The following is a 26,850-nucleotide window of genomic DNA, read 5'->3' on the forward strand; positions in this document are numbered from 1 at the left end:
CCCCCTCTCTTTTTAGTAGCTCTAAGCAAGATCGGTGCTAACAACCTTCATAAAGATTTATTCAGGTCCAGACAGGAACCAACTCTCTGCACTCTGTCAAGATAGGAGACTGAAGAATCAACACACATGACCTCTTTTTTCTACCCAGGTGGCAGAACACTGTCCGTCAGGTCGCCAAAGCAGCGTGGCCTCTCCTGCAAAGATGTCAGTATGCATCATTTTAGAATTACAGAACCAATTTAATTGTGGCTGAAGCTCAGCTAAGTCACTACTCAATCCTGCAGATTGAATGTTGCTTCTGACCCCTGAGTGATATCTAATAGTACTTGTGTTTCAGAGGTATTTTTGTGGCTTTGCTCTACTGCAACCTGACACAGTTGAATTTCATGTTCCTTCTGTCTGAGCTGAATTCAAGGTGTTGACTTTAAGCTGTAAGCACTACCAGGTCTCGGATTTTACTAAGTCAAAGACCTCATTCTCTGTGATCCATCTCACCAGTACTGAAGTCACAGAGCTTTTTCTGACAAATTCTCTATTTAAACCTCTAAGGAGAGAGGAAAGGATGTTCTCTGTAGAAGGATATGAGCTGTGAATCTTCGCATACATAGCAGTGTTACCATGCTAGTCTACTATTTACTAGAGCAGGTACATATCTGAGCTCTGCTGGTTTTGGTGTCCGCAGAACCCTTAGAAAGCCTTTCCTGTTTGTTACCAGTATGTAGTTTATCTAAACACCTCTCAGTTATTTGAAGTCTTGCCTTCTCCTTTTGATAATGGCACTGGAAGTGAAAACATTTCATTTAATTCCCTGCACTGCTCCAATCCTCCGACATCTAGGCTTTGCTACTTCTAGACTGAGGAGAAAAAAAAAAATCAAGTAAAAATGATCATGTAGCTACACTAGCCAGGATAAGTCCAAATGTCCCATTTAGTTTCAGAAGACTGTGACCTCAAGGTCAAGGCCAGACTAAAACAAAAGGCTCTACTGTACGCCCATATGTTACAAGCAGCTAAGCATGCTACAGAACCAGTATGCCGCAGTTCCTTTTAGAGGGAGGCTGTGAAGTCTGGTGCTGCTGGCAAGGCAAGTCAAAAGCTTAAGATTCTGTCTAGTTTAATTATCATCTTTCTTCAGGCTCAAAGAAGCTTATGAGAATACAGCAGTGAGGCAGAATCCTCCTCTTATGCTTCCACCTACAGAAATTCATCCATTCCTGACCTGCCCCTATCTTCCTCCTCACACACACCAGAGATTTAGCAGAATCTAGCCATTAAAAAATAAACGACAGAGTACAGGCTATGTTATGAACTGTTCTACTTGCACGAGAAAACTCCATGCCTAGCTGTGACCGGGCATCGGGCACACGCTTTGGGCATTAGCTGCAGACATCGATCAGGCGACACATAGTTAATGTCTGTCTGCTCCAGGCACTTGAGATACATGACAAAAGACGGAAGGAAAATGCTTGGCTACCACTGTCCATTCCAGTCACGTTCAATGCAATTTACACTATGCCCTCTGATTAGGAGGTCACGAGTAAAGCTGAAAATGGATTACAGTGCATAGTCAGCAGCAACAGAAGCCATTCCATGACCAAGTAACTTCATGCGTTCTCCTACTTGATAGGACAAACGTATGTACATAATAAATAACATCCAAAGTTGCTCTCTTCTGAAGCAGCAGAATTCCTCCGACATCACGGAAACTTTCCATCCCTTCACAGTTAAAAAAAACCCCAAATCAAACCCCAAAACCACCAGTGACAAAGCAGTGAGACCACCGTAGTCTTACCCTACACTACAAAGATGACTAGTTCCAGTGCCATACTCCCTTGCTACTGGAGTTGAACACAGGGCTCCTGTTTGCAAACCAGACATGATTAAGCCATGCTTCAGTTCCAGTCACAAGCTGCTCTGCAGTCCTGGACCACAATTATCCATTTAGTTCCTCTGAAGGAACAGACTAAGGGCAGGAAACAAAAGCAACTTTTGAGCTCTTGTGGCAGCTTAAAACGAAAACCTCACAGGTAGAACAGCTAGAGAGCACCGTTTTGGAGCCACATTCTTACTCTGGTATATCTCTACATCAGCCCTTGATGTGGACTTATATTATCCATGCTCATCTCACAAAATTCCCCTCATTTGGGGAAAGATGTTTTCAGAGCAATCGTCCTTGTTTCTTCCATCAGTTGAATATTGCAAGCATCAGGAGAGTACTGAAGTACGGCCATACTTGAGAAGCAGTAAAATTATTTTCACCTCACTGCAAAATGGGAATGTGTTTTATGTGACAACATGTGGCAAACTCTGCATGCTTGAATAACTTAATTATGATTTGTGTCTTCCAAAATTTGCAATTAGCTATACAAAAGCGGTGTGCAGTGCAAGTAAACTACAGGGAACTAACTCTTTGCTTGGGGCTAAAACCCTAACAGTTAAGCCAAGAACACTATTAAATACCTATTCAAACATAAGTCTAGCTAACTGGGTCCCTAATATTGTAAGAGTCTCAACTCCAAATGCAGATGTAACCTTCAGATTCAGCTCAACCAACTTAAAGTAACAAGGTTAATCAGAAGTATTTTACAACCTTTGAAAAAAATTAACCACCTGTGTTACTCACAGAGTGGGTAAGGGGCCTTTTCCTCGGGGGGGGGGGGCAGAGAGCCCAGGTGCTGTGTAGCTAAGACAGGCACAACACATGGGGAGAGGGTGCTTGCTAGGCATTAAGTGTCTCCAGCTGCTCCCATCGAGGGTACAGACAGGATCTCTTCTGACCCTGCAGGGACTGCTGTATTTGTAACTGCATCAGGAAAGGGCAGCAACAATCATCTGAAGTGAAAAACTGAACAAAAGTATAGATGCATCAGTCCACATCTGGGTTGGAGTTAGTAATGTAATTGTTAAAGGCTGAAAGTTTATTTTCCAAGTTTCACAGGCCTCTGGTCACAGATTAGCATTTAGTAGCAAGGGGAGTTAACCTGGAAAATGTCAAGACAGCAAAAAGCTCCATGCAGATAACTATTTCATGCCGATACAAGAGGCAGCTTGTAAGCAGGCCAGGTTATGAAGCTTCAAAAAAAAAATTTTTTTCTTTTTTCCAAAATAAACAATCACCAAAATTGAAGTGCTTCAGGCTACAAAGGAAACCAGTCAGGTTCTTTGCAGGAATTCTGCTTAGGGCAAATCAGCTGCAAAGAAAATGAAAGCAGACCTCAGAAGACAGTAGGTGATTTCTTTTCTGTCTTTGTATGGGAACCTACTACAGTATGACAGGGAATAGATCCAAGCTCCTCTCTTACCTTGGTAAGTAATAACAATGCTCCTCCTTGTTATACAGCACTTTTATATTTGTAAAACTGTGAAAAGCGTCAGTAAGGAGGAGGTTTAAGGGAAACGGTAGCGCAAAGTGTCTCTATAGACTTGCTGTATTTACGCAGCAGGTCTAAGGCAGATCTGGAAGAACCACCACAGCAATCCAGTGACCTATTTACTGTGGCTCCGAAGAAGCCACAGATACACCGGGGTACAAAATTTGCAGGATGCAAGCACTAGCAAACTGATCGTGCTACACCTCAGGCTGCAAGAAAAGAAGTCGGTCCAGCAAACACCCATCAGCACTATACTTGGCTCACAGTTACCAAAATTAGACACATTTTAACACCTTTAAAAGCTAGTTTTGTGCGAGGCCATTCATATTGCCTAGGTTTACTGAAATAATTCATCCAGGCCTAACTGACAGGATCCTTAGCACTACTCTGTGGCAGAAGGTGAAATAAAACAAATGAAAACATTTCACCTAAAAGAAATGAAAAAATAAATTTTATTTCCTGTTGATGCTGTGAACGGGGAAGGATTTGCCCCGCATACAACACACAAGTAAGTCCAGTTTCATTAGTGTTGAATAGGTTGATGCCGAGGGTAGATGGATACCATATTGCTGTCGGTTGATTTAAAAATCAACTACGTTCAGCAAATATCCCACCAAGGCAGCAACTGTGCAACACTTTAGTGCTCCTGTTACTCTTACACCTAAAACAACAATTCTGCAGTTTTAACAAAGCTTCTTAAAAGCTCTTTTTTAACAACTAAGCTTTGGAACGCTTTGCTACTGATGAATAAGAGTGAGGAAGAGATGCTTACTCACTAAGGACTCCTCCTCTTGTAGAGACTGAATACAACTGGAGATTTCTTAAACCTCCAGAACTTGTTCTCACTGCACTGTTGGTTTCTGCTGCTCCCAGTGCCCCGCAGCCTGTTTTGCTGTCAGCTCTGCCACACAGTCCTTTAGGAGGCAAGAGACCAAGAAGAAAGCTGATGGACTGATCTTAAAGTAATCCAAATCCATACATTCCCCTCATTGCCCAGGCAACTCAGTATGTCTTCCATAAAATAATTTCTAACACACGTTCTATATATTTGATTCAAAGCTTTCAACTTTTGGCCTTTTTTTTCCCTCTTGCATTACAGAACACTGATAACTTTAGATGTGGCACTGCTCTATTCTTGTAACAGATTCTCAATAGCTATAGAAATTTATCCCACATATGACCCTGAAGTCTTACTTAGGATGATCTCTTCTCTAGGTGACAGGGGTCTTTGAATTTCATGGGCCATTTAATCTTTAGCCTTCACCAGAACTGTCTAGGCTTCTGGTGAATTAGAAACATAGACCTTATGGAAAACTGAAACAGATTTCATAGTAAAGCATTAGAAACTTTCACACAGGACACTGAACAGCCAAGAGAAGGAGACAACTTATAGTAACCACTTACCTTAGATAGGAATAGGAACAAAAAAATCTGAAGAGCTTATTTTATTTTATTAGTGGTTCTGCTTCTTTCAGGCAATAGCTCCTTCCAAAGTGTTGCTGTGCCACCAGCTCACATGTTCTGTTACTCCAGGGTTTATTGTAGGACCTGGGAGGATCAATCTAAAGGCCTATGTGAATGGTGCAGTCTCATTTTCATTTACAATGGGCAATGCTCGCAGACACAATGACCTACTGACAATTACAGCAATCGCTACCCATCTGGAGAGAGATGAGAGGAATATCTGATTCAGCTCTAAATCTTTTCCTTGAGCTCTGGAAAACACAGTGTGTTAGGAGAGGCAGATGATAAGCTTGCTAAGGGAAGTACAACAGCACAGTTTGAATACCTAAAGGAACATGTCTCCCAAAAAGACCACCCAAAGGACGTGTGCTTTTTTTGGAAGATGCCTCTAAAGCTTTTACGCTCCCTTACTGAATGCCTTAAGCACTATTTGGTTGGTAGTTGAACTATACAGCTTTTTCTGTTTACAAATGTATTTCAATTTAGATCTATACTCACCTCTGACCTCTAAAATATTGGATTTCTTAGTTTTATTAATAGTGGTTTGCTTGAGAAGACAAAAGCACAAAGGTAAAGCTAGAGAAATATGTATGTCCAATAAACAAGTCAACCATGCTGATGTACTCTGTGCAGGGTTCTCTACCTCCTAATTAATCCAGGCTCCACAGTGGTAATAGGAATTTAGTTTTCATAGCAAGAAGATAAATACTTAGAAATATAATGCAAGGGGAATATTGGAAAGCCCTCTTTTCCACTGCTTTTTCCCTGATTTATATATGGGTTTTTTACTATAAATCTTCCAGCCCTGGTTTAAAGTTAAGAAATCACCAGTGGGGAGGGAGAGAGCACACAGGTAACAAAGCAAGCACAAATACTCTCAAGAGACTACGTCTCCTCCAGTTTCTGAATCCCAAATCATGTTGTTATACAACACATTGCCTTTTCTCAATCCTTCTCAACAGATTACTCAAGACTCCAAGTTTGGAGTCTACATGGAAGTCTTCCACAAAGGTGAAGCAAGTATTTTCCATTTGGCGGTTTAACAGCATAATAAATCAATAAGAAACAAGAGTAGCTATTAAAAACTGTATTTCCCCCCCCAACAGTTACATTTTTAGTGAAAAGATTAAACGACATAAACACTTCACTTTTCTCCTTGAAAAGATTTAACAGCTCAGAAATGCCATAGGTACACATGGAGGATGCACGTTAGCTTGACAATGACAGGCCACCACAATCCAGCCCATTCATTCCAGTCAGCAGCCAGAAACACACGGTATCCCCTTAAATTAACCCTTTAAGGGCTGCCCCCCCTTCCACCAAAGTTAAAATTAAAATGCCTCTTAGGCAACCAGGTCAAAATTTAAAGAATCTTTTGGGCTCATTCCTGGTTTATTTTAATAAATCTCTTATCTGGCCCCGACAAACAGGGGTAAAAGATTTACTTTCACATTGAACTTTACAATGCTGCAACTGAATCAAAAGGATCTTTTTCATAAATACATGCGCAGTTGTTCTCATTGCACAGTATTTATTTGCTCAAGATAATTTCCCTCCTTGTGCTCACAAGTCCGCTCTTCCTTTTGCATACATTCCATGGTTTCTCTCAAGGTTTTTCCCCATTTTGAGACCATAACAGCATCCTGTCATCATAGTTTCTTGCCATGAAAATGGTCATGTTGTCCCAGTCAGATTCTGGAATTGTTATTTCAAATAATTAGCAACCATATGAAAGGAACCAGGAGCAGGTGAATGGAGTTCTGCTTTAATAGATTTTGAAACATCTTAAAGTCAGTGCAACCCACAGGAAAATCTACAAGTATTGTAAAAATGACCTGCACATATGAGAGAAAATGAAGTGCTAGGTTTTAGGCAGCAGTGCTAGAAATTTTATGTGCAGATTCCAGAACAGTCAGTGCACTTCAGGAATTTCACTGCAGGTTCTTCAGTTTGTAAATGCGCGTACGTGTGCGCGCTTTAAGGCCCTGCAACTACTAAGAGAGTAAACCCGAGAATGTCACCTGTACACTCGCTATTAGACAGCCTCTTGGAACAGTGCCTAAAGAAAATGGTATTATCTTAGGATCCAGATAATTTCCATATCACTGAACAGTTGCAAGGAGCCAAACCACATAAAATTTTTCAAGTGACTAGAAACTTAGTTTATTAAAGCCCAGTGCAAGTTGGATTTAAGTTAAAGATCATTAATTTTTCCTTACGCGAGAGATAGTCTTGTGCAGCAATTAAAGGGTTAAAGTGGAACTATATGTAGTATTTTAAACAAGTTCACATATTCTCTATACAAATTTGGCAAATTCATGTCACAGCCATAGATCTCATTCTTGCAATTCCTGCAAAATATCTACAGCTCCTCTGTCAGAAGCAAAGAGAGAAGCCACCTGAACAGCCAGGTCTACCAGGAGTTCATAGTACAGCCCACAGAGTAGCACAGAACGGCTGGTGATCTCCATGTTCCAGCTTAAACAGGTAGACTTATTGAACTAAATACGCTTTCCACACATGCTCCCAAAAGAGCTTGAGGCCACAGAGCAGATGAGTATGGAAAAACTGATTGCATCAGAAACACTGCAGCCAATAGGAAATCAAAAACATGACTTCAAAGCCAATCAAAAAACCAAAACAAACCCAAAAAAGCAAGCATTTATATGTGTGTAGATGTAATAAATATTCCAAAGCACATTTGTCTTTTTCCCCCGAGTCAGTAAGTATAAAGAAATAACCAATGCACCAAAACATCAGCTTTCTGCAATGAAAACGTGGAAGTCAGCAAAATACCTGCAAGCCAACTGAAGAGAAAGCATTTGCATTGTCAGCCAATCACAAGTTGCTTCCAGTTCTATGCAGCCAAATCAAACCCTCTTCAAATTCACAAGTTTGACCTAAATAAGCACCACAGCATGAAAAGCTTCTTTAGAAGTAGGATGTCAAGAGACTTTAAAATATAAAATAAAGTGTGAGAGAAAAGGTTTTCATTGGTCAAGTTTGACAAATTGTCTTCCTTTAGCCAATCACAGCCTGTCCCTTTGAGCCAATCAAAAATACACCGTTAGGTTTGTCCTTAATTAACACAGCCCAGCTGAGTAGCAAAAACTTACAGGAATAGATGGCTGTGAGATGCATTCTGAGGGTTGGGTACAGGGAAACAAAATTACAAAGGAGAAGGAATACCAAGGAACAATTAGGGTGGGCAAAGGAACTTATTAATGCTCAGCCATCCTCCTCTGTCTTCAGGAATCTCACTGTCCTCTCCAGTTCTGTGTTGTTCAGGTATCCTGTAGTTACTGTCTTCTGTCTTCTGTCTCTGATCTGGAAAATGCCATCACAACATCCTCAGCACCTGTAATAACAATGGATACAGGAAAACATGTGCCATAATTACTTCCTTTAAAGAACACTGGATAGATGCAGTACGCAAACTGTCATTCCATACATCCATAAAATCAACAGGAAAGGAAAAAAGAGGACAGAAAGAAGAGAAAGCTGTATTTTCTTATTTTTCTGGGACTGGAACCTGAAGTGGTCTAAACATTTCAACAGTAGATCTAAAATGTTCATTTGCAAGCCTAAGGAAATCAGTTTGTTTTTAAAGAAAACCAAGAATTCCTTGCTTTCCATATTTATAATAAGCAAGACTTAAAAAAAATTCATAGGAGTGTCACCACAGGCATGTAGAGATAATATTTTTTGTTTTTTTTCCCCCCTGTAAACTCTGGCACTGCATAAGAGACTGAGCTGCTCTGAAGTACAAGGAACTCTATACTGTTCAATAAAACTTGTACATCCCTATGCATCACGCTGTCCTTTTAAAGTGATATTTAGATATTCTTTACTTTATCTCTACATCTAGATATTCATTACTCTCTGCTTTTAAGAATAAAAATTGTTTTAATAGGCCAGCTGAAAGGTTTTTGCTTCCCCCCCCCCCCCCGAAAATCACTTAAACACCCTTTATAAACTAACATGTCTTGAAAACGTTCCATTCTCTAACGGAAGTGCAGCATTTTCTTTCAAACTAAAGGCTTCCATTTGCCCAGGGAACAGATACAGCTTTGCTAAGTAATGCTTTTATGCCTAGCCTGAAGAAATCTTTTTCCAGAAGAATTCAGTGTGCAGACTTTCTCAGTTATTGGATTTTTTTTTCCAATTGAGGCTATAAACTGTGTATAATTACCATCCAAACTCATGTCCCCTAAGCACAGAGAGATGTTATTACCATCCTATAACCATCTCCAAGTCTTTGCAAACTTGTATGGTCTTTTAAGTGGGCATTTATAGTAGAAAGGCCTGAATGGCTTGAAAATCCTATCTGGTAAAGGCTTGTAAAGAACATTCCATGCTAAGCTCTCATTCTTCAAAAATATACTTTGAGATCTTCAGAAAAAAAATCCGCTCTCTGGACTTCCTAACTGTAGAGCGTGGCTTAACAGGCACTTAAAAGAGAAATGTCTTCAGGACAATATGGAAATAAAAATACATCATACAGTAGTGTCAAAGCAGTGGTTTAAATCAATATCTCTAGTCTAGACAAGAACTGGAAAACAACCCTGAAGGGCTGAGTGCAATATTTTTAATTTCTGGTAAAAATTTGATCCCCAAGAAAGTCAGATAAAAGTAAATGCTTTCTTTCATCTGTAGATCCTCTAACAGCATTTATCTAACTGATTAGAAAATACGATGAATCCTCCAGTCACTGTCTATATAATTTCTAAAAATTATTTCCTCCATTCACACGATCGTAAGTGTTTAAGTGCAACAGATGACTCACAATGACCATTTTGGCCTTTGTTAATTAATTCGGTCTGCTTGGGATAATTTTGCTTCATAAGTTTTTCTTCAAAGCTTCTGTTAAAGGATTAGACAACAAAGCAGGAAATGCCAAAAGCAACACCAACTGCCTGTCCCATTCAGGTACTGCACAGCTCTACAGAATTCTCTTACTGGGGTTTGGAAAGTTCAAATTCAACTTGGATGCAGCATCAGCATGTAAAAATTCTCCAGTCTTTTACTTGAAGCATATCAAGAAGCAGATTTCAGCTTTGTGCCCCAAGCAACTCCTGCCTATACACCTGCATACAAAGTAAGAGAAAGAAGACTAATAAAAATTCCTCATCTGTTATAGTTACATGAATTCCACTTCTCAGTTATCTAATTTGCTCTTTAGTTGCAATATAGAAGGAAAAGTGGCCAAAAAACAGGGCAGAAAGTTGTAAATTCCCCTTGCCAATATCCTTAAAAACTAAATCAATGCTTATGAAATGCAACTACATTTATTTTTATACACTTCACAATTTATTTGTTATACGTACTCAAAGGAGGAAATATTAAGGACCAAGCAGTAGTTTGTTTTTCATATGTAGGACCCCTATCTTATAGAACTACATCAAAAACTGCTCTGATACACCCTCTTGCCAACACTCAGAAGCCCTGCAGTCATCTCCCTTTTCATCTCCTCCACAAACTTGTTTTTTCCTGGATCAAAACATAAATGATATATAGCAGTAGGATCCAGCCCTGAATTAACAAGCTGCCACGTTGATTTTTTTTTTTTTTTTTAATGGATAAGAACTACTAGCCTCTGCAAAAAGAAGGATTTTATTTGCAAGGATTCTCAAAAACATTTCTATGCTAAAAAGAGGAGGGAGTAATGACACTTAGAAGCCTTAAGCAAGTGCACATAAAGCACAACCTATGCCGCTGTATTTTACACGCGCCCCCCTTTAGAGCCGAGGAGGCTTTGCTATGCACGGCCCGAGCCGCTGGCGCAGCCTAGCAACCGCCGAGTCACAGATGACGTCACATCAGCACAAGAGATGAGCTGGATTACTTAACAGATGTTGCTTGTTTTCCTGGGGTCTCCCCTTTCTACAGTCTAAATGTGACAACAATTCTTACAAGCAACCTTACAAGTTTCCCGCAGAAAAGGAAATTTCATTCCAGGGAATCACCCAACCCCATAAGCGCACGGGTCGATATTCCTGCCTGTCCCGAACAATTCCAGCTTTCAGCACTGTTCCCATGCAGAGCCTCCTGTTCCCATGCAGAGCCTCCTGTGCCGAGCCCGCAGCCGTTTACACCACATGATGAGCAGAAATAGCTTTCGGCACAAAGGACGCTGGGAATTCTGCAGTTCATTTTGGCTTTCACAATCAAAATAGCTGTCGCTGAAGAGCAGGGTCACACTCAGCTAGCTCCTGTCCTAATTTTCTAGGCCCACCCAGCACAGCTTCAATACCAGTGTCCCTGTCAATATGAACTTCTGATAACTCGCCATTTGCCTGGACTTGGAATAGGAAGAGAGAAGGGAGCACAAGAAATACAGCTTATCAATACAACAGGAAAACAGGAAAAGCCAAATTTTAAAACAGTGCTCTCTTTGGAGGAAAAAGCAAGAGTACAATAAAGAATGCAGTGTAAAAGTGTGGAAAGTGCCTGAATACCTACAGTGTTACTGAATTATTATTACGTGCATCCTAAAGGAAGAAGTGGAACAGTGGATGGAGAATGGGTCTAGAATTCAAGGTTTCGGTGTTTCACAGCCAAAGCTAACTGCACGGTCAATGCACAGTACCCTTGTTTTACCACCAATGTAATTACGATAACTACAGTTTTAAAGTTACCTGAATTCGTGAACGAAGTGCATATGTGGGTTTTTTTTTGTCATAACATCATCAAAAAGCATGTCCCTTCTCTGATGTTCTTTAGCACTTTGCAATACATAGCTTCCCATATGGTACTTTTTAAATTAAGATGGGCAATCAGTACAAGAACCAAGGTGGGTAAACAGTTCGGTAGGGGAAGATTATGAATTGTGTTTGAAAGGATAATTTTGAAAGCCCCAAAATAATTGGGCTAAAAAGGAGATTACGACTGCACTTTCTCAATGGCTGGCCTTTGCACCAATTTTACTTAATGCTTTAATAAACGATCCTGGAACAGAAAAGTCGTTATATACCAATGAAATCTGATGGCAATACAAAGGTAGAAAGTTCTGCCAAAACACCAGCAATCAGCAAAACAATATACAGGAACGAACAGGATAGCAGAGAAGACCAGAGGTGGCAAAAGGGGTTTAGCTATTCATTTTAGAAAGGAAGAAAAAAAAAAAAGATAAAGATTAGAAGTGATATATTTCTATGTCTCATGGTACAGTTTTAAACAAGATTAGTAAAGAATGGATTTTATACACAATTCTGAACAGTTTTATTTCCTGTTCCCTCCTCAGTTCCTTTTGTTATTTAGTAGAACCGCCAATGTTTTCATTTGCGGGAATTACATGCAACACAGCATCTGCAAGAGCCTCAGGCAATTGCCTTTAAAAAGACAATTTGATCTATCAAATAAAAGATAATAATACCTTCCAGGTAGACAAGTCAGTGGGTGGGTAAAAACCCAAGGGCACAACACCCAACAGAACAACACCTTGCAGTAAAGACTCAAGCCTATGCTGATTTCTTTTATTCCCACATTAAAGATCCCATTTTATCCTTAGTGAGCTGCTACGTTATTAAAAAGAGGAAGACATCCTTTGTCCAAACAGCAGCAGCCACACAGAAAGTTCTTGCAGGGTATCAAATCTGATGCTACAGGACCATCTACTTCACACCCAAACCGATGGTTCCCAGGCAACGTCAGCCCAGTCACTTTCAACACACGTATCGCTGCCCTCTGGGCACTGCACCTCGTGGCCTTATTTTACATTCACTAGCAAAAGAGACAGTTCGTTATTCAGCACTTCTCCATTCTTCACGAGCACTGTGACTCTTGACTGGGACATAAGAGGCAAGAGTATTTCCCAGATCTGGAATCGGTTTGTCCAGGGGACTTGCAAAAAGGGAAGATACCTTCACGTCCGTAAGCCGAGTAGTTAGTTATAACAACGCCACAACCTCTTGAAGGGCAGTAAGTCCTACTGGTTTTAGCTGAGCATTTCAATGATCTGAAAACAGAATGGAAAACTTCTCTGCTGAACTCGAGTAGGGGTAAGAGCGCCGTATGCAAGTGAAAGATACTCTCATCAGCGCTTTCAACCTTCCAAAAGCCACTTATGGAGCATGATTATTTCAGAAGATGTCCTATAGCAGAAAAAAAATGGGCGACATTTGTCCAGAAAAAGGTCATCCATATCCACATTTCTCAGCACAAAAGCAGGTTTCATTCAAGTCCAGTCCTACAACCAAACTATCCAGAGCTAAATTAAACCAATCTAACAAGTCTGCTCATTAAGCGATTCTACAGCCGCCCGTGCTCATGTACAAATACAAACATTTCCAGAGAATAAAGCAGGGGTTTCTATGTGGTCAAAGGAAAGCAGGGATTAAAGTACAGTGAATAGAGCTTCTGCTGCAGTGCCACTTGGCTCCCACAACGGATGTTTTCTTTCTAATCAAGTAGAAAAACAATTTCAAAAGCAGAGCACAGGTTATAAAGTTAAGCTGCACATTGCCAAAAGCCTGCAACTAAGACAATAGGACGGTGAACCATGCTTGCTTTTAGCACATCCTTCACTGAGCTTTGCACTTCCAGTAATTAATGTATAGAACAATGAAAAAGGCACACTTATACCTGACCTTCAACATTCTATACATACAGCTTCTCTCTCCACAGCTGTCCCTTTTCTGGGCACGCAGTTCTACACTGAAATAGAGACTTACATATACCCAACAAAATATTCCTCATCTTCTTTCATGAGCAAAGCATTAATTGCCAGAAACTTTCAGACATGCAAATACTTCTCCCACTTCTTCTGCCTTACACTTTCCCACCTTCATTCTTCCTAGAAATTACCACTAATTAACCAGTAGGCCTATGCCCTATCTTAAAAAGCAATAGTGACAGTCTTACCCCACCAATTTTCAAAAAAATCCTGCTGCAATTATGTTCTAATTGCAGTTGTGTGGTTTGCTGAATTTAGTAGTTCTTTTACACCACTGGGACTTCAGTCTTAGCAAGCCAAGATGATCTGAAGGTCAAATGACTTTACCGCACAGCAGTAAAGACTGTAGATAGCCACTGAGCTCAGCACATGCAACTGCTGATCAGTTCACCTAAGTTTCAGAAAATTTCACCAAGATGACTGAAACTAACGCTTTCCACAGCAAGTACTCAGCTACAGTGATATCAAGCCAGTAAGGTACAAGCTGCATTAAAACCACACTACCTTAACACAAAGGAAGATGCTGACACATCTAACAGCTGCTATTTCCAAGTGTTCTTTGAATGATGAATAGATACATACACCCAATTTGTTTGTAGTCATCTGCAAAATTAATTAAACCCAAAAAGCCTTTAGAGATCAGAAGGTTAAGCCTGTCATGAATTTCTGAAGGCTGCCAAATTAAAAAAAAAAAAAAAAAAAAAAATCTTTACTTCCCTCAAGACCTTTGTATGCACACATTTCTTCAATCACCTTCCAGCAACTCTCTTCTAAACATTAACTTTTCTCTGAAATTCCCAGCATCAGTATCCTAGTCTGGCACTCTAAAAATACAACATGCACTGCTGGGAGGAGGAGCACATTAAAACAAGCATTGTATTCCAAAGAAAAGAATAAAACTACACTGAAAAGAGCTCTATCTCCACTTCACCACCACCATCTGATACTTCATGAGCGTGGTCCCCCTCCCAACTCCACAAGCAGCGTGGGTTCATTTTTAATGCCCTACCATCCAGAGAATGTGTCTAACCAAGCCAAGGCACGTGTTCGCATCTCAGCTTTGCCCTCCCCAAGGGACCAGCTTTCTTCAAGAACCAGCACGACACTTCTGTTGCTATAGGAACAAGAGCTGTAATCACCAAGGTCTTAGTATAATTCACATATCATGCTTACTAGCTGCACAGCTTCCATTTACAGATTTGCCAGAGCAGCGACTTAAGAAAGCCAAGTGCTAGCCTACCATTTAGAAATGTAAGTAACTGGGAAATAGGAAATATGTTTTTTTATGCAGGAGATACTTCTGTGCATATAACTTCCTGAGAGGCATTTAGCTTGTATTAAAAATATGTGAGAAAGCCTTAATTTCATCATTTCAAGCTCAAGAAATCTAATGAGTCTGAGCTGCGTTAGTTCTTGCTGCAATGCAGGGAAGAGGACTAATATGTTAATATCTCAAAACAGCTCATGATTACATCCACTCTCTAGCATATACACTGGTTGAACAGAGGTGCCTTTGGGTTCCTCAGTTATTCTTGGAGCCATAAAAACAAAACAACAAACAACCCACAGATGTCAGCTAAAAAGCTCCTTGAGTAAAGAAAAATGCCGTGTATTTTGCACTTTCGTATAGGTGTTAACAACATTACAGCAATGACCGAAAAAAAAAAAGGTTATAAAAAAACATGAGCATGACATTAATGTTTAGTCTCTTAATTAATACTAAATTTAAGTATTAAATACTTCAGCTTAGAGTTTTGTAACTGTTGTTCAGGCTTTCCTGAGTTACTGAGATCTCATCCCCTCTGCTAGCAGTTTACCTTTCAATGGATAATAAAGTGTTTTTAATACATCAGATAAGCCTCGTAACTGTCATGGATGCAACACAACTGTCCGGATCAGCTGAAGAAGAGAATGGGTGAACAGGCCAAAGTATTAATAAAAATAGCTACAATATCAAGCTACGAACAGAATCCAGACATCCGAATTGCCTAAACGTTCCTTGCTCTTGGTGGACTGTAGCTTGTGTTAGGGAAACAGCACCTCTAGGGACATGCATCAAAGTCAACACCCTGAGGGACTAAGCACGTCCTGAGATTCTGAAATACACTGAAAAGAAAGGGCAAATAGAGCTGGAATTTAAAAAAAAAAAAAAAAACAACAAACACTCAACAAAAAACCGACGACTATTTTAAGACTGAAGTACATGTTCTGGTCATTCAAGATCCCTTCACAGATCTGTTGCTCTAATATATGTTGCAGCTATGAATGTAAAGAGTTTAGAACACGTATTAGAAAGATTTGCACTAGTTTCAATGTGATATCTGCTACAGCACATTAGAGAGCCCTGGACATATGTCATTATTACCTGATTTATACAAAGATATTCAGTAACGCAATCAGAATAACTTTGAGCTTCCTGTCAGGAAAACAAGATTCACTTCAACAGCGTACAATGTAGATGCTGCAAGAGTGAAGGTGTTCCAAATGTAAAAGGAGATCTGTAAACCACCCTAAACCACAGTGATTTCGTATGTCTGAAATAAAAAGATAGAGTTTAATTTCTCCGTTTCCTATAAAAATAAGCACAAGCTGAAGGGGAGTCCTAGACTTCAGGCTTGCTTAAAAATTTCAGAGGTATTCTAAGATGCTTCTTGATCAAAATTATCAATGAACTTGTATGGCTGAACTCTAAGACAGTAAGCAGAGTATCATGGAGGAACTTTAAATGTCAGAGATATTGTTATTAATAGCAGCTCACGGAAGGTTTATGGCACAAGCACTTGAATTCAGCAGGGACAAGTGTAAACTTCTTTCTTCAATGCACTGTCACATTGCTGCAAATGTATATTGGACACATAGGTTGCAGTGACTCCCTGTGGTCAAACAGACTCCACAAAGCAGCTGACAGATCTTTATCAGAAACCATAGCAGGGAGCACCATACCCTGATAAGCTCAGCAGTCCTGCCTCAGGTAATTGCCATGAGGCCACCGGCCAGCTGTTCTAAGACAGCATTTCATGGAGGCACAACAAAGAAAAGCATAAAAATTGTAATAGAGATCGTGATACACTTACAAAATTCTAGTCCATCCATCCTCAATACTCTTCTCAAAAAAAGAAACGGAACTACCTTCCTGTAATTCTGGAGCCAGACTACAGCATTTTTAAGTGACATGCAAAAATCTGCAGGTCTGTAACAAAGCTTTTAGAGTGCTAAGGCCAAGAATGTCATTCCCTTTTTTGGAACGAAATGGAGGTATGAAATCAGCTTTCTGTCTTTTGCGTGCCTGCTGGAGGAAAATGACTCTAAAGATAGGCCTGGGACAAGTTAGGCTGGAGCGGTCTGTCCTACTACTGGAAGAAAAGACTGTGAAATCCACTAACTCTTTGTAAGTTACTCCTTAAATAACACACCTTTTAGTTGTTGTGTAAGGCAAGTTGCATAAAGGAAAACAAAAAAATCCTCCAGAGGAGATTCAATGAAAACAGCAGAAAAGGAGGGAAGAAAACTCCTTTAAGCAATCTTGAAGAACACAGAACATTTAAGCACCTCTGTGTGTGGAGTTGGGACAGGGTTTTTCAGCACAAGATAATGCCATCTAGTGGAGATGGAATCTCCCTTAAGATGGCAAATTGGGATGGCATATGAATTTGTATTCTCTATTTCCAATACTTTCATAATCGACCCTTCCTGTTTCACCAGCACCAGGATACAGCAAAAGGTACAGACAGACGGCAACGACTGCTGCTGCGTGAGCCACCACACCGAAGAGGAAAGAGCAACGCTAGCTTAACTGACTGTTAGAAGTCTGGAGAGATTTCTAAGGAAATCAAAGTCCTCAGCAATAAATTATAGTTGCTTATGTCTATGCAGCATACTATAGCTTCATCTTCCTCCAAAGGAAAAAGTATTTGGCTAGGCTTCCTCATTTTCATTTGTTCTTCATGCTTCTTCACTACTTAATTTGGAGAGATGGCATATGTGAATATGAAAAGAACCAACATCCTTTCCCACTTCTCTAAATATTTAACTATTTTCCTTCTTTATTCTTTTTTCCCCTAGCAAGAAAAATCTTAATGGTCAGACCACCAGCTTAATAATAATATGGGAGGATCGAAGGTAGATTGTGGGGTCAAATCTCCCCGGAAAGACAGCAGTGTCTCAGATTAGATAAAAGCAAGCATCAACAGGGAGGACTTTACTTTCCTGTGGACAAAGTTTTAAGCATCTTCAAGGACTTTAAGAAAATGATGAGAGAGAAATCAGTTTGCATCTGTTCAAACATGGGTCAACGGCAACTTTTTGAACAATGTATGAAGCTCTTACATTTCCTGTATTGCATGATTAGTGAGTCTAGAAGCAGGCTAAGTAACTGTTGGCCTCTCTTTTGATTACATTTAAAAGTTATGTCAAAATTCAATTTTTTGAGTCTCCAAAGCCCTCTGCAAAGTGAGAAAATATAATTTTACAGATAATAAAACCAGACAGTTTAGACCAGGAAGTTAGATCAAGCTGTGCAGGAACACAGCTGTACAAAGTATCTGTGTGTCCCCGCTGGACTTCTGTTTTTATTATCATTTCTTTGCCAAAGCGCAGGTAATTCAGCATATATTTTTCACCGTGAGAAGTGTAACTACTTTAGGGATAACGCTGAAAAATGCTAACTGCAACTAAGACAGTCTTTCTTAACTAAATATGTCTACCTCAGTTTTGGAAGAGAAAACAGCAAATTTTCACTTTAGACTGGCAGAAAAGTTTAAGAATTCTGAGCCAAAATATACAAGTATATCTATCTCCATCAATCCCCCAGCTATGCGAGGAATGAACACACAGGCTTAAAACTGAAGAGCAAGTTTGTGCAGGTTGTGTTTCTAATGGTTTTCTAAATGTCTTAGATCTATATTAAATTTCTGCTCAACTCAGTTCTTTCTGGCACACAAGTCTTACAATTTTCCTTCAATACCAAATTCTCTATTATGAATGTGATCTGGCACGAGGCCTATGAAGGGGAGAAAAAAAAAATTCAGAAAGAAACATTCAGGTTCAGAAGAGAGTAGTAGATTCAGAGTAGAGCCACACAATTGTTTACCAAGACTTCCACAAAGAATTCACAAAAGCAGCACGTACTTCATCCCCTTAATGGGAATCTAAACAAACCAAAGCAGATTTTTAAACTTATTTCATGTCTACTACCCCTGCCTGGGAATTAATTAATTATGCTGTGCAAATTAAAGAAATGCAATGGGAAACAAATTCCTCCTATAGCTAAACCTTCCCTCTTACTCTGCTGAAATAACAACATTGCACTTCACTTCGCATTCACGGAAATATGGAAAACAAAAGATGTTGTTAGATGATTCCATTTTATTTTGTGAGAAAGTGTTATCAAGCAACTAGAGTCATAGTAACTAAATTATCATATGCATAACAAATTGATTTTGTACCTTAGAAACCTGCATCTACTTTACGTTTTATTTCGTTATAAAACTCCCAGTTTGAAGCGTACAAAGAAAGTGCTTGCCACCCCCAGTCTTGTTGCTTTTTAAGTACAGATGTCCAGTTTAAGAATAAATATAAAAATTTAGATGAATCATCTTATGCAGAGGATCGATCCATACTGCATACAGTAAGACACACTCAGAACTAGAGAGACTTACGCATACCTGAATTTAACTTCACCTATAGCAAAAAATCAATCAGGTTAAAATTTATTTCTATTTAATGTATTACATAGAGTAGGAAGCTATATACATGCATTTAGTTCACAGGACTTTGGTCATCAATGTTTTGAGTCATCATGGAGAATAAGATGTTTAACAATGCTCTTCATCCTAATGAATCTTAGGTATAGCCAAGACTGACTTTACCTGTTAAAATAAAACCACCCGTTGAACAGTACACTCTAGTTCTCTTCCAAAGATAACACCAGGCAATGACTTGCGTATCCCAGATTGCAGGATGGGTTTAAGTAGGTGGCATATTATTACAGAAATACAGGAACCTAAATTTGGTATTTCCTGAGACTGTTCTCACAGATGAAATAAACATAAGGCAAACAAACCCAGTACTCACCCTGATCAATTGAGTGTTGAGGAAGCTGGCTAAGTTGGCTATTCACTACACCTGCATATGTGCGCAAGAACTCCTCTTCACTAGCAGTCAGCTGGAAATGTACAAAGAGTCAGTCAGCAAAAAGGAAAATGAAGAAAGACTGAAGATATTATCTCCCACTTCCCAATGAGAAACATCACAGTTGCCTCTATTCTACTCTTCAAAAGTTTGATCAACTGTTATTTGTGAAAACTATACCATCAGCAAGGACGCAGCAGCAAAATGGTACCTCATGCATTCACGGAGAGATTCAAAGTCGCCTTAAAATAGTTGCTTTATTTTGCCATTTTCCCAATAATGAAAAACTTTACTGTATATAGAGAAATGATCAGATGCTCAGATTTCATTTCAGGCATTGCAAGCCTCATAATATTTAAGCAAAAATCAATTGTGTTTAACTGCAGATAATGGTTAAATCAATGACAGCTGAAACAATTCAGTGATAAAACCAGACCACCACCTGCCCATCTCAGTAAGCACTATCTCAGTTACTACAAAATTGTCTGGAAAGCCACAAAATATGGGCTATGACAGTGCATCTTACATTTGATCCCATCTTCCTCAGCATGAGTAGGACTCTCACTTTCTGCTGAATATACATCTCCTCCGGACTCTTTCCGGGGACGCCCTCACGGTTCATTCCCCTCCTGCCAGCTCCTGGATTTCCTGAAGATAGAAGATCAGAAAAAAACCAAAGGAAAATAGGTAATAGAGTATAATAGGAATAATAGGAAAAGTTTAATTTCCAAACTACCTATTTTTCACCAGTGGGCCTATTTTCACCACCCATTTTTCAGACAACCTAATAGCCTGGGAGAGTAATCACATGCTTCATCAGAGAAATCCTTAAAAATTTGAACAGCTAAATTGGGCCTTACATATGCAACTCAAACATTCAAAGAGGCTGATGTTCACATCCCTACTAGCTCATTATCTGTTGTTACATTACAGCATGAGTAGAAAAAGAATTCTAACAGCTAGATGAAAGAATCACCCTGACAGAAGAGTCTGTGGTTTTGGTTTTTTTTCCCCTCATAAATAAGCACAATCAGTATGAAAACAGGATGCAGAATGCACAGACGTCAAGCCTGCAATGGCTGAACAAAAGCTGGATGAAATCTAAACTCTGAAGTCTTTCTCCTCTCTCTTTTTTCTTTTTTCCTTTTTATATCATATAAAAAAAGGCCACTGCACTTTTGTAAAAGTTAATAAAACTTATTAAATGGCTTTGGAGAGAAAGAAGAGCTAAGAGGAGCCGGGAAGGAGTAGAGTTTATCATCCTTCCTCATAGCATTTAAAGCTGAAGTTTTGCTTTTCCATTTTAATTAAAAAATAATTACATTATGGAATAAACAGACTATGCTATCTAAATACTATAGTGCAGAGCATGATCATACTTTGTTGTCCAAGTATCTGGTAATTATTTAAGTTCCACAATAGGGTGTTTACCAAGACAAAAAAAAAAAAAAAAAGTTCAGGCATACTCCTCAGCTGCTATTAAAAATTATCTTGGAGCATGTTTATTAAGTCAACAATAGCAAAAACATTAACTTCAAATTTAGAAAATAACGGTGCTTCAAATAATACACTAGTACAGCAGCGTGACAAACTAAATTAACCTCTTAGAAGTACCGTGTGTTGGAGAAACGTAACCCCTGCTCAGGAATCCGTGGCTGGAGCTGTAAGCCAGCCACTCTCCCACCACGCGCAGCTCGGAGAAGTGGCTCCAGAACAGTTCTCCTATCAGTTTTCCTTCACAGAACTGGGTCTGGTCCTATGCTAAGCTATAAATCTGCTTTCCTGAACCTGAGTAACCAAGGAAATACACTACACATGAGGCATGCTTAGTGAAGACTGTATCACAGCAGGTTCAAACACAGTTTTCCATGTAATGTTTTCCTGTGTCATTACCGACCTCTCCCCTCACTTTATTTTCATTATTACTTTTGAGGGAAAGTAATCTGGGTGTGGAAACAGTTTAAAATTACACATAGGCCCTCCTGAGTGAGTCAGAAGAAATGCAAACTTAAGTAGCAGCTGCTGGGATAGGCTTTACCACCCACATTACTTCGCATGAAGATAACACTAGTAAAAAGTGGAGAAAGCTATATCACCAGTCCCACTTGACGAAGTTTCCAGTGGGAAGATTTGCATTATGCTGATTTGCTATAGATGGTTCTGCTTGGAAACTTGCAGCCTGTAGATGTGCAAGGCGATCATATTTTTTTGCTATAATCAGCAAGCTGCCTTCTGAAGGGAGAATAAAATGATCCCATATTTTTGTGTATTGTCAACTCAAATAAGTAGATTGGATTATATTATTAAGCATATATTCCACAGTGCAATTTACTGAGTGCTAACAAGTGATGTCAATAGTAAGACAATGAACAAAATAAGACAGTGAGCAAAAGACATTAAGTTACGCATATCCAGAGACTGATAAAACAATAAACGTTTATCAAGATCCTAAGTAAGTCTGAAAGGTTGTGACTAATTCTTAATAATATACTAATACGTACGTTTCTCTCCCCTCCTCCCCTTTTTTTTTTTTTAATATTGTTACTTGAAGAGGGAGGGTGCTGTACTAATAGCCAAAGAAACCAGTTTAGAAAAGAAAAAGCACAACAGCAAAAACCTGAAATGTGGTAACACATGTATTGTTTAAAAATGGAACAAATTATATGTGACATCTATCAATAGGTGGCACCATATACAAGCACCAAGCAAATGCCAGGGCTGCCCCCGTGCCAGCTCGGAAGACCACATTTCAGCATTCCTCTACACATCAGATATTACAAGAGATTTGTAGTCTATGCAGGTCTATACATGTTTATATATATAAACCTATACATCCTATTCATTGTTTTCCATCATAATAATCTTCCAGTTGTTTATTAATTTTTCAAACTTTAAGAAGGGGTGATGGAAATTCCTATCTAAACCTGGTTCTTTTAAAGTAAACTTTAGCCAAGATGGATTTATCATGAAACTACCTATTTAACAGTAAGGAAAAAATACTAAAGCCTGCCCATTCAGCGAATGCTTCACAAAGTTAGTAAGCAACATGGGGGAAAAAGCTTTCAGTATGGCTCAAAAGCTATCAAAATATATGTATAAAGAGGTTAAATTAAGATTACAGAGCAACAGCGCTTTGCTTTTGATACACTGCACAGTTATTTGGAGTGATAGCCTCAGCCACTACAGCTTTTCCTAATTGTCGACATCAAAGCAGAAAGACAAAAGTCTTAAGACAGTACTGAGACCCCCAGCATGAAAAACCTTTAACATCTCTCTGTTCCTATTACATAAAGCTTTTGTAAGACACGGTTCAGGATGACAATACTACCCAGCATATATTACACCAGTGAATTTCTAAAACCGCTTACAAAGCTAGTCTATGCCCAGAAGACAGCACAATCCATCTTTACAAATGAAGCACTGAAAAAATCTTATCGAAGTACTTAACTTCCCTTTCTCAAGAAAGCTACATTAATATGCTATACATAATGAAACGTTACTTAAGCAGTATTTCCCTAACCCTACAATTCTTTCTGGCACATAGATGAAGTCATTGTCCCCCATCCCCAACCAATAAAACATCAGAGATTTCCCTGCCAACGTACCTGCTTCTAAAAACCACAGAAGATCAGATAACCCACGTGCTCAGTCCTGATTAATGATTGGAGCTGGAAAAAAATGTACGAGGAAACTGCCCTGTGAAAACAAACGAGCAAAGCATTACAGAAATATACAAAGCTGAAAACCAGAAAGACCCTTCATTCAATATGCTTTGAATCACTCTGCTTTAGAACACGGTCTAGCCAAAATTCATAAAACTGTAGGCTTGTCTGGAGTTTGTAGACCCTTTTTATTTTTAAAGAGTAAGTTTTTTAAAGGTCAAGCTGTTCTTCATCTGCAGGATTTACACCCTAACCATACCAATGACATTCCCAGTCACTTGAGAATGGAATGCATTCAAGCTTTGCATTCTTTAAGAAGCTTTCAGCATAAAACCCAACTCTCTGGAAAAACCAATAAACGTCGTGACATGTAATTTCTTCTAGTTTAAAAAAAAAAAAAAAAAAAAGGCATCACTTCCCAAAGAGTTGAGGAAAACTAGGGAGAAATGTAAAGCATGCTGATTTTGACCAAAATTACTGTTTTCAACTGTGCATATGTTATCTGAATATAGCAATTACGAAGACTGGCACTTGAAAGCTGGCCTGGAAAACCCTTTGCGCAGAATTTTTCAGACCAACCTCACTGTTCAGTAACCAACAGCTAACAGTTATAGACTTTTTTTTTTTTTAAGACTCATGACACATTTCTGAACATATCTTACAACTGACACTGGGTATCAGGGCATAGCAAGAATTTATAACTCATCCTATCCATCACATTAGCCTCTAAGAGAAGCAGGTCAATCTCACAAATGAAGTGACAGTTCAAGCCCTCTGTAACATGCAATGAAATAGCAAGTGCCTGCCACTCAGGACAGCATCGCAGCTAGAATCATGTAATTAATGGCAAAAGTTGCTGTACTTTTAATAAAGAGTTTCTGATCAGGGAAGACATGCATACCTGCGCCATTTGTTAATAAAGTCCAGCTTAAATTTACCAAACATACTCTTCTTTTTTTTTGTGTATGTGGTCAACTAGCGAAGGCAGACCTAGACTAATTCAATTTCTTTCACGGCTGTTCACCACCCCATGCAGATGTCATTACTAGGAGAGAAACAAGACAGGAGTAGCTAGAGCTACTCAACTGTTCTGTGCACCAGGTTCATCAGAGAAATGCTGAATCCAAAATACCTGCTAGCTTCACTCATAGGTTCTTTACAGCATCTCTTACTATCAAGTGCTGGAAGCAGCTGAGCTTTATCAATGGCTTAAAAGAATCATTTCACCTCTCCAGAGGAGAGAAATTGCCTGCTCTGAAAGGATTATTTAAGCCCTACCTCACTAATTAGTTCCACTGTTCTTGCCCTCTAAATATGCAATGCAATCCCAAGAAAGATTATCTACAGCACTGACAACAGGACCGTTTGCAGTAACTAATTGCTCTTCTCATTTCTATGGACTTCAAAGACACCCCCCACCACCACCAGTGTACATATACTCACCACACAACTGTGTGAACTCCTTCTTAAAGGAAAGGATTAGAGCATGGGAAGCAACCACTTTGAGATGCACTTCTGTCCTACTGACAGTAACAGCATATTTATAGTTACCATTAAAATTCCCCACGCACACCCCAAATTGCAAATAATAGTAATCTATGCATTTGTTATATTTAACACCAAATGCAAATGAAAACAGAAAGATCAAATGTTTTCCTAACCCTATAAATTCAGAAGAATTCAGCCAAGAACCCAAACAGTCTCCACAGGCCATTTTCATGACCAGCCAGAAGGCTTTTATCATAGACAGTTTCACTTCCAAGCAAAAGTCTTGTAAGCCAGCAGCAGCACTCAAAACTTGCTGTCTTTGCCCGACCCACGTGGCTGCCCCCAGCTGAGCTCACCTCACCACTGTCACGGCAAGCGCACGGGTGGAACAGCAAGCTTGCACACCAGAACTTGAGAACTTCTCTGCTAAACCATAGGGTACATCCTCTGAATAACAAGCACCTTTACTGCTAAAGGCTCCAAAAATGACTGGAGTAAATAAAAAAAAAAATTAAAAAATCAGGTTTCGTTACTTTTTCTTAAAAGTCTGAGAATAAAATAAGACTAAAAAGCCTGGCGACCAGTCCAAAGCCACACAAAGGTTCTCCTACCAACTTGTTCCTACCTATTCTAAACAGCAGCTCAGACTTCCAACATTTTCAATCACGCATCAACATTTCCACATTCATCTCTAATGAACCCTAAGAAATAAGATCTAAAAATATTTTGCAACTGTATTTTGGGGGTGGGAGGGAAGAAGTGCAAAATATGAGAAAGAGTTTAGCAAGACAGCTGAGGAACAGCTGAATCAGTACTAACACGAGTTCTGCTCGCCATCTTGAGTCCCAATAGACCTGTGTGCTACACAAAGACCCATCCCCGAGGCGTTTTTCAGGTCAGATAATGCTTCGCCTCAGTTGCAATTACCAGCCCCGAATTCTGGTTCTTTGCTCACCTCTTCCACCTTCTGTTCCCGCAAGGTCAGAACGTTGTTTATTTTGCCTATGCTCGGTTCCAATTTTTTGTCTCTGCCTAAACAAGGGGTGACTGCTTCATTTAGTCCGCAGGACTCGGGGAGCTCTGTAGCACTTTACCCTCACACCAGCCTCTCGACGCTTACACAGGTACTACAAACAGCTCTTGGGGTCATCACACCAATTAGCAATTCTACCATGGAAAGCAAGATTTTGATTTTCTCCTGGTCACGAGGTTCTGTCAAAGTTTAATTCATACCATGGACTCCCACGAGTATGAGGGGAAAAAAAATAACCAAACACTTTACAACTCAGGTGTCACTGGACTACAAGAATATAAAACCATTTCTCAAACTTACAATCAAACTTCTTCTTGCCCCAATGGGCTTACTTTCCCAGCCAGGATTTAAGAACAGATAAAAACCATGGTCCTTTACCACGGAAATGAAATGAAAACTAGTCTAAGCACAAAGACTCCAGTTTCAATCCATCCTTACCTGTCCTAAATAATTCTACCTCCTTACAATGGTTTTCACTTGGGTCAGAGATTGCTACAGAGTATTTTTTTAACATACAGAAGAACTTAAAAGCAATGAACTAATGTTTACAAGTTCAGAGGTGTCCATATGGGAGATGGAAAAAGGTCAAAGTCTTTAGCTTTAGGTTCTATCACTTAAGAGATCATCCTGTTCCTCCAAAATTGCTAGGTTAAATGAGTTTTTAAGCTAAAATGTAAGGCATGCTAATTGAAAAACGTGTTTTTAAAGTACATATCACTGAATTACAACAGCATAAGGAAACTGAACCAGCATCAGGATGCAACATGCCAAATGCAGGATGATGGCAGTTGAATCAGCAAAGATAAAAACAAATTTTGCACATCCCATACATCATAATCAAACTTTTATCAACAGCACTAATGAATCCTAGTGTTTATAGTTAAAACACAGAATTAATTTATTTACCTATTCTTGCCAGATGTGTTATATTGCATAAGAGAAACATTCCCTGAAAGATAACATTTCAATCTGTATTTTCAGCACAAAAAGCCAGACAAGGAGATAGAAAAACAAGAACTGCTGTGTATT

The 26,850-nt window shown here is 39.3% G+C and overlaps 2 protein-coding genes across 4 annotated transcripts in view; both read right to left on the reverse strand.

Annotated features, from left to right (window-relative positions):
* Positions 1 to 23,333, reverse strand: part of CTNNBIP1 (catenin beta interacting protein 1) — a 46,440-nt gene extending 23,107 nt beyond the window's left edge. Inside the window, exons 1-5 of one of the 3 annotated variants that reach the window (XR_014230044.1) lie at positions 23,244 to 23,333; positions 20,165 to 20,286; positions 19,582 to 19,672; positions 7,952 to 8,193; positions 5,913 to 6,530 (exon numbers count right to left, since the gene is read on the reverse strand). Coding sequence is in view for 1 of the 3 variants with exons in the window: in XM_082329001.1 (XP_082185127.1) it covers positions 8,135 to 8,193; positions 19,582 to 19,672; positions 20,165 to 20,260 (246 nt within the window). In the remaining 2 variants the exon portion in view is untranslated. Of the gene's footprint in view, positions 1 to 5,912; positions 8,194 to 19,581; positions 19,673 to 20,164; positions 20,287 to 23,243 lie in introns of those variants that run through there. The other 2 variants (XR_014230043.1, XM_082329001.1) reach the window with 2 other exon arrangements.
* LZIC (leucine zipper and CTNNBIP1 domain containing) overlaps positions 23,289 to 26,850 on the reverse strand; it is a 33,074-nt gene continuing 29,512 nt past the window's right edge. Inside the window, exon 8 of the mRNA XM_082329000.1 lies at positions 23,289 to 23,334. The gene's annotated coding sequence lies outside the window, so the exon portion shown is untranslated. The remainder of the gene's footprint in view (positions 23,335 to 26,850) is intronic.

The sequence above is a fragment of the Platalea leucorodia genome (assembly GCF_965183815.1).
Source record: "Platalea leucorodia genome assembly, chromosome: 17".
Taxonomy (NCBI): Eukaryota; Metazoa; Chordata; class Aves; order Pelecaniformes; family Threskiornithidae; genus Platalea; species Platalea leucorodia.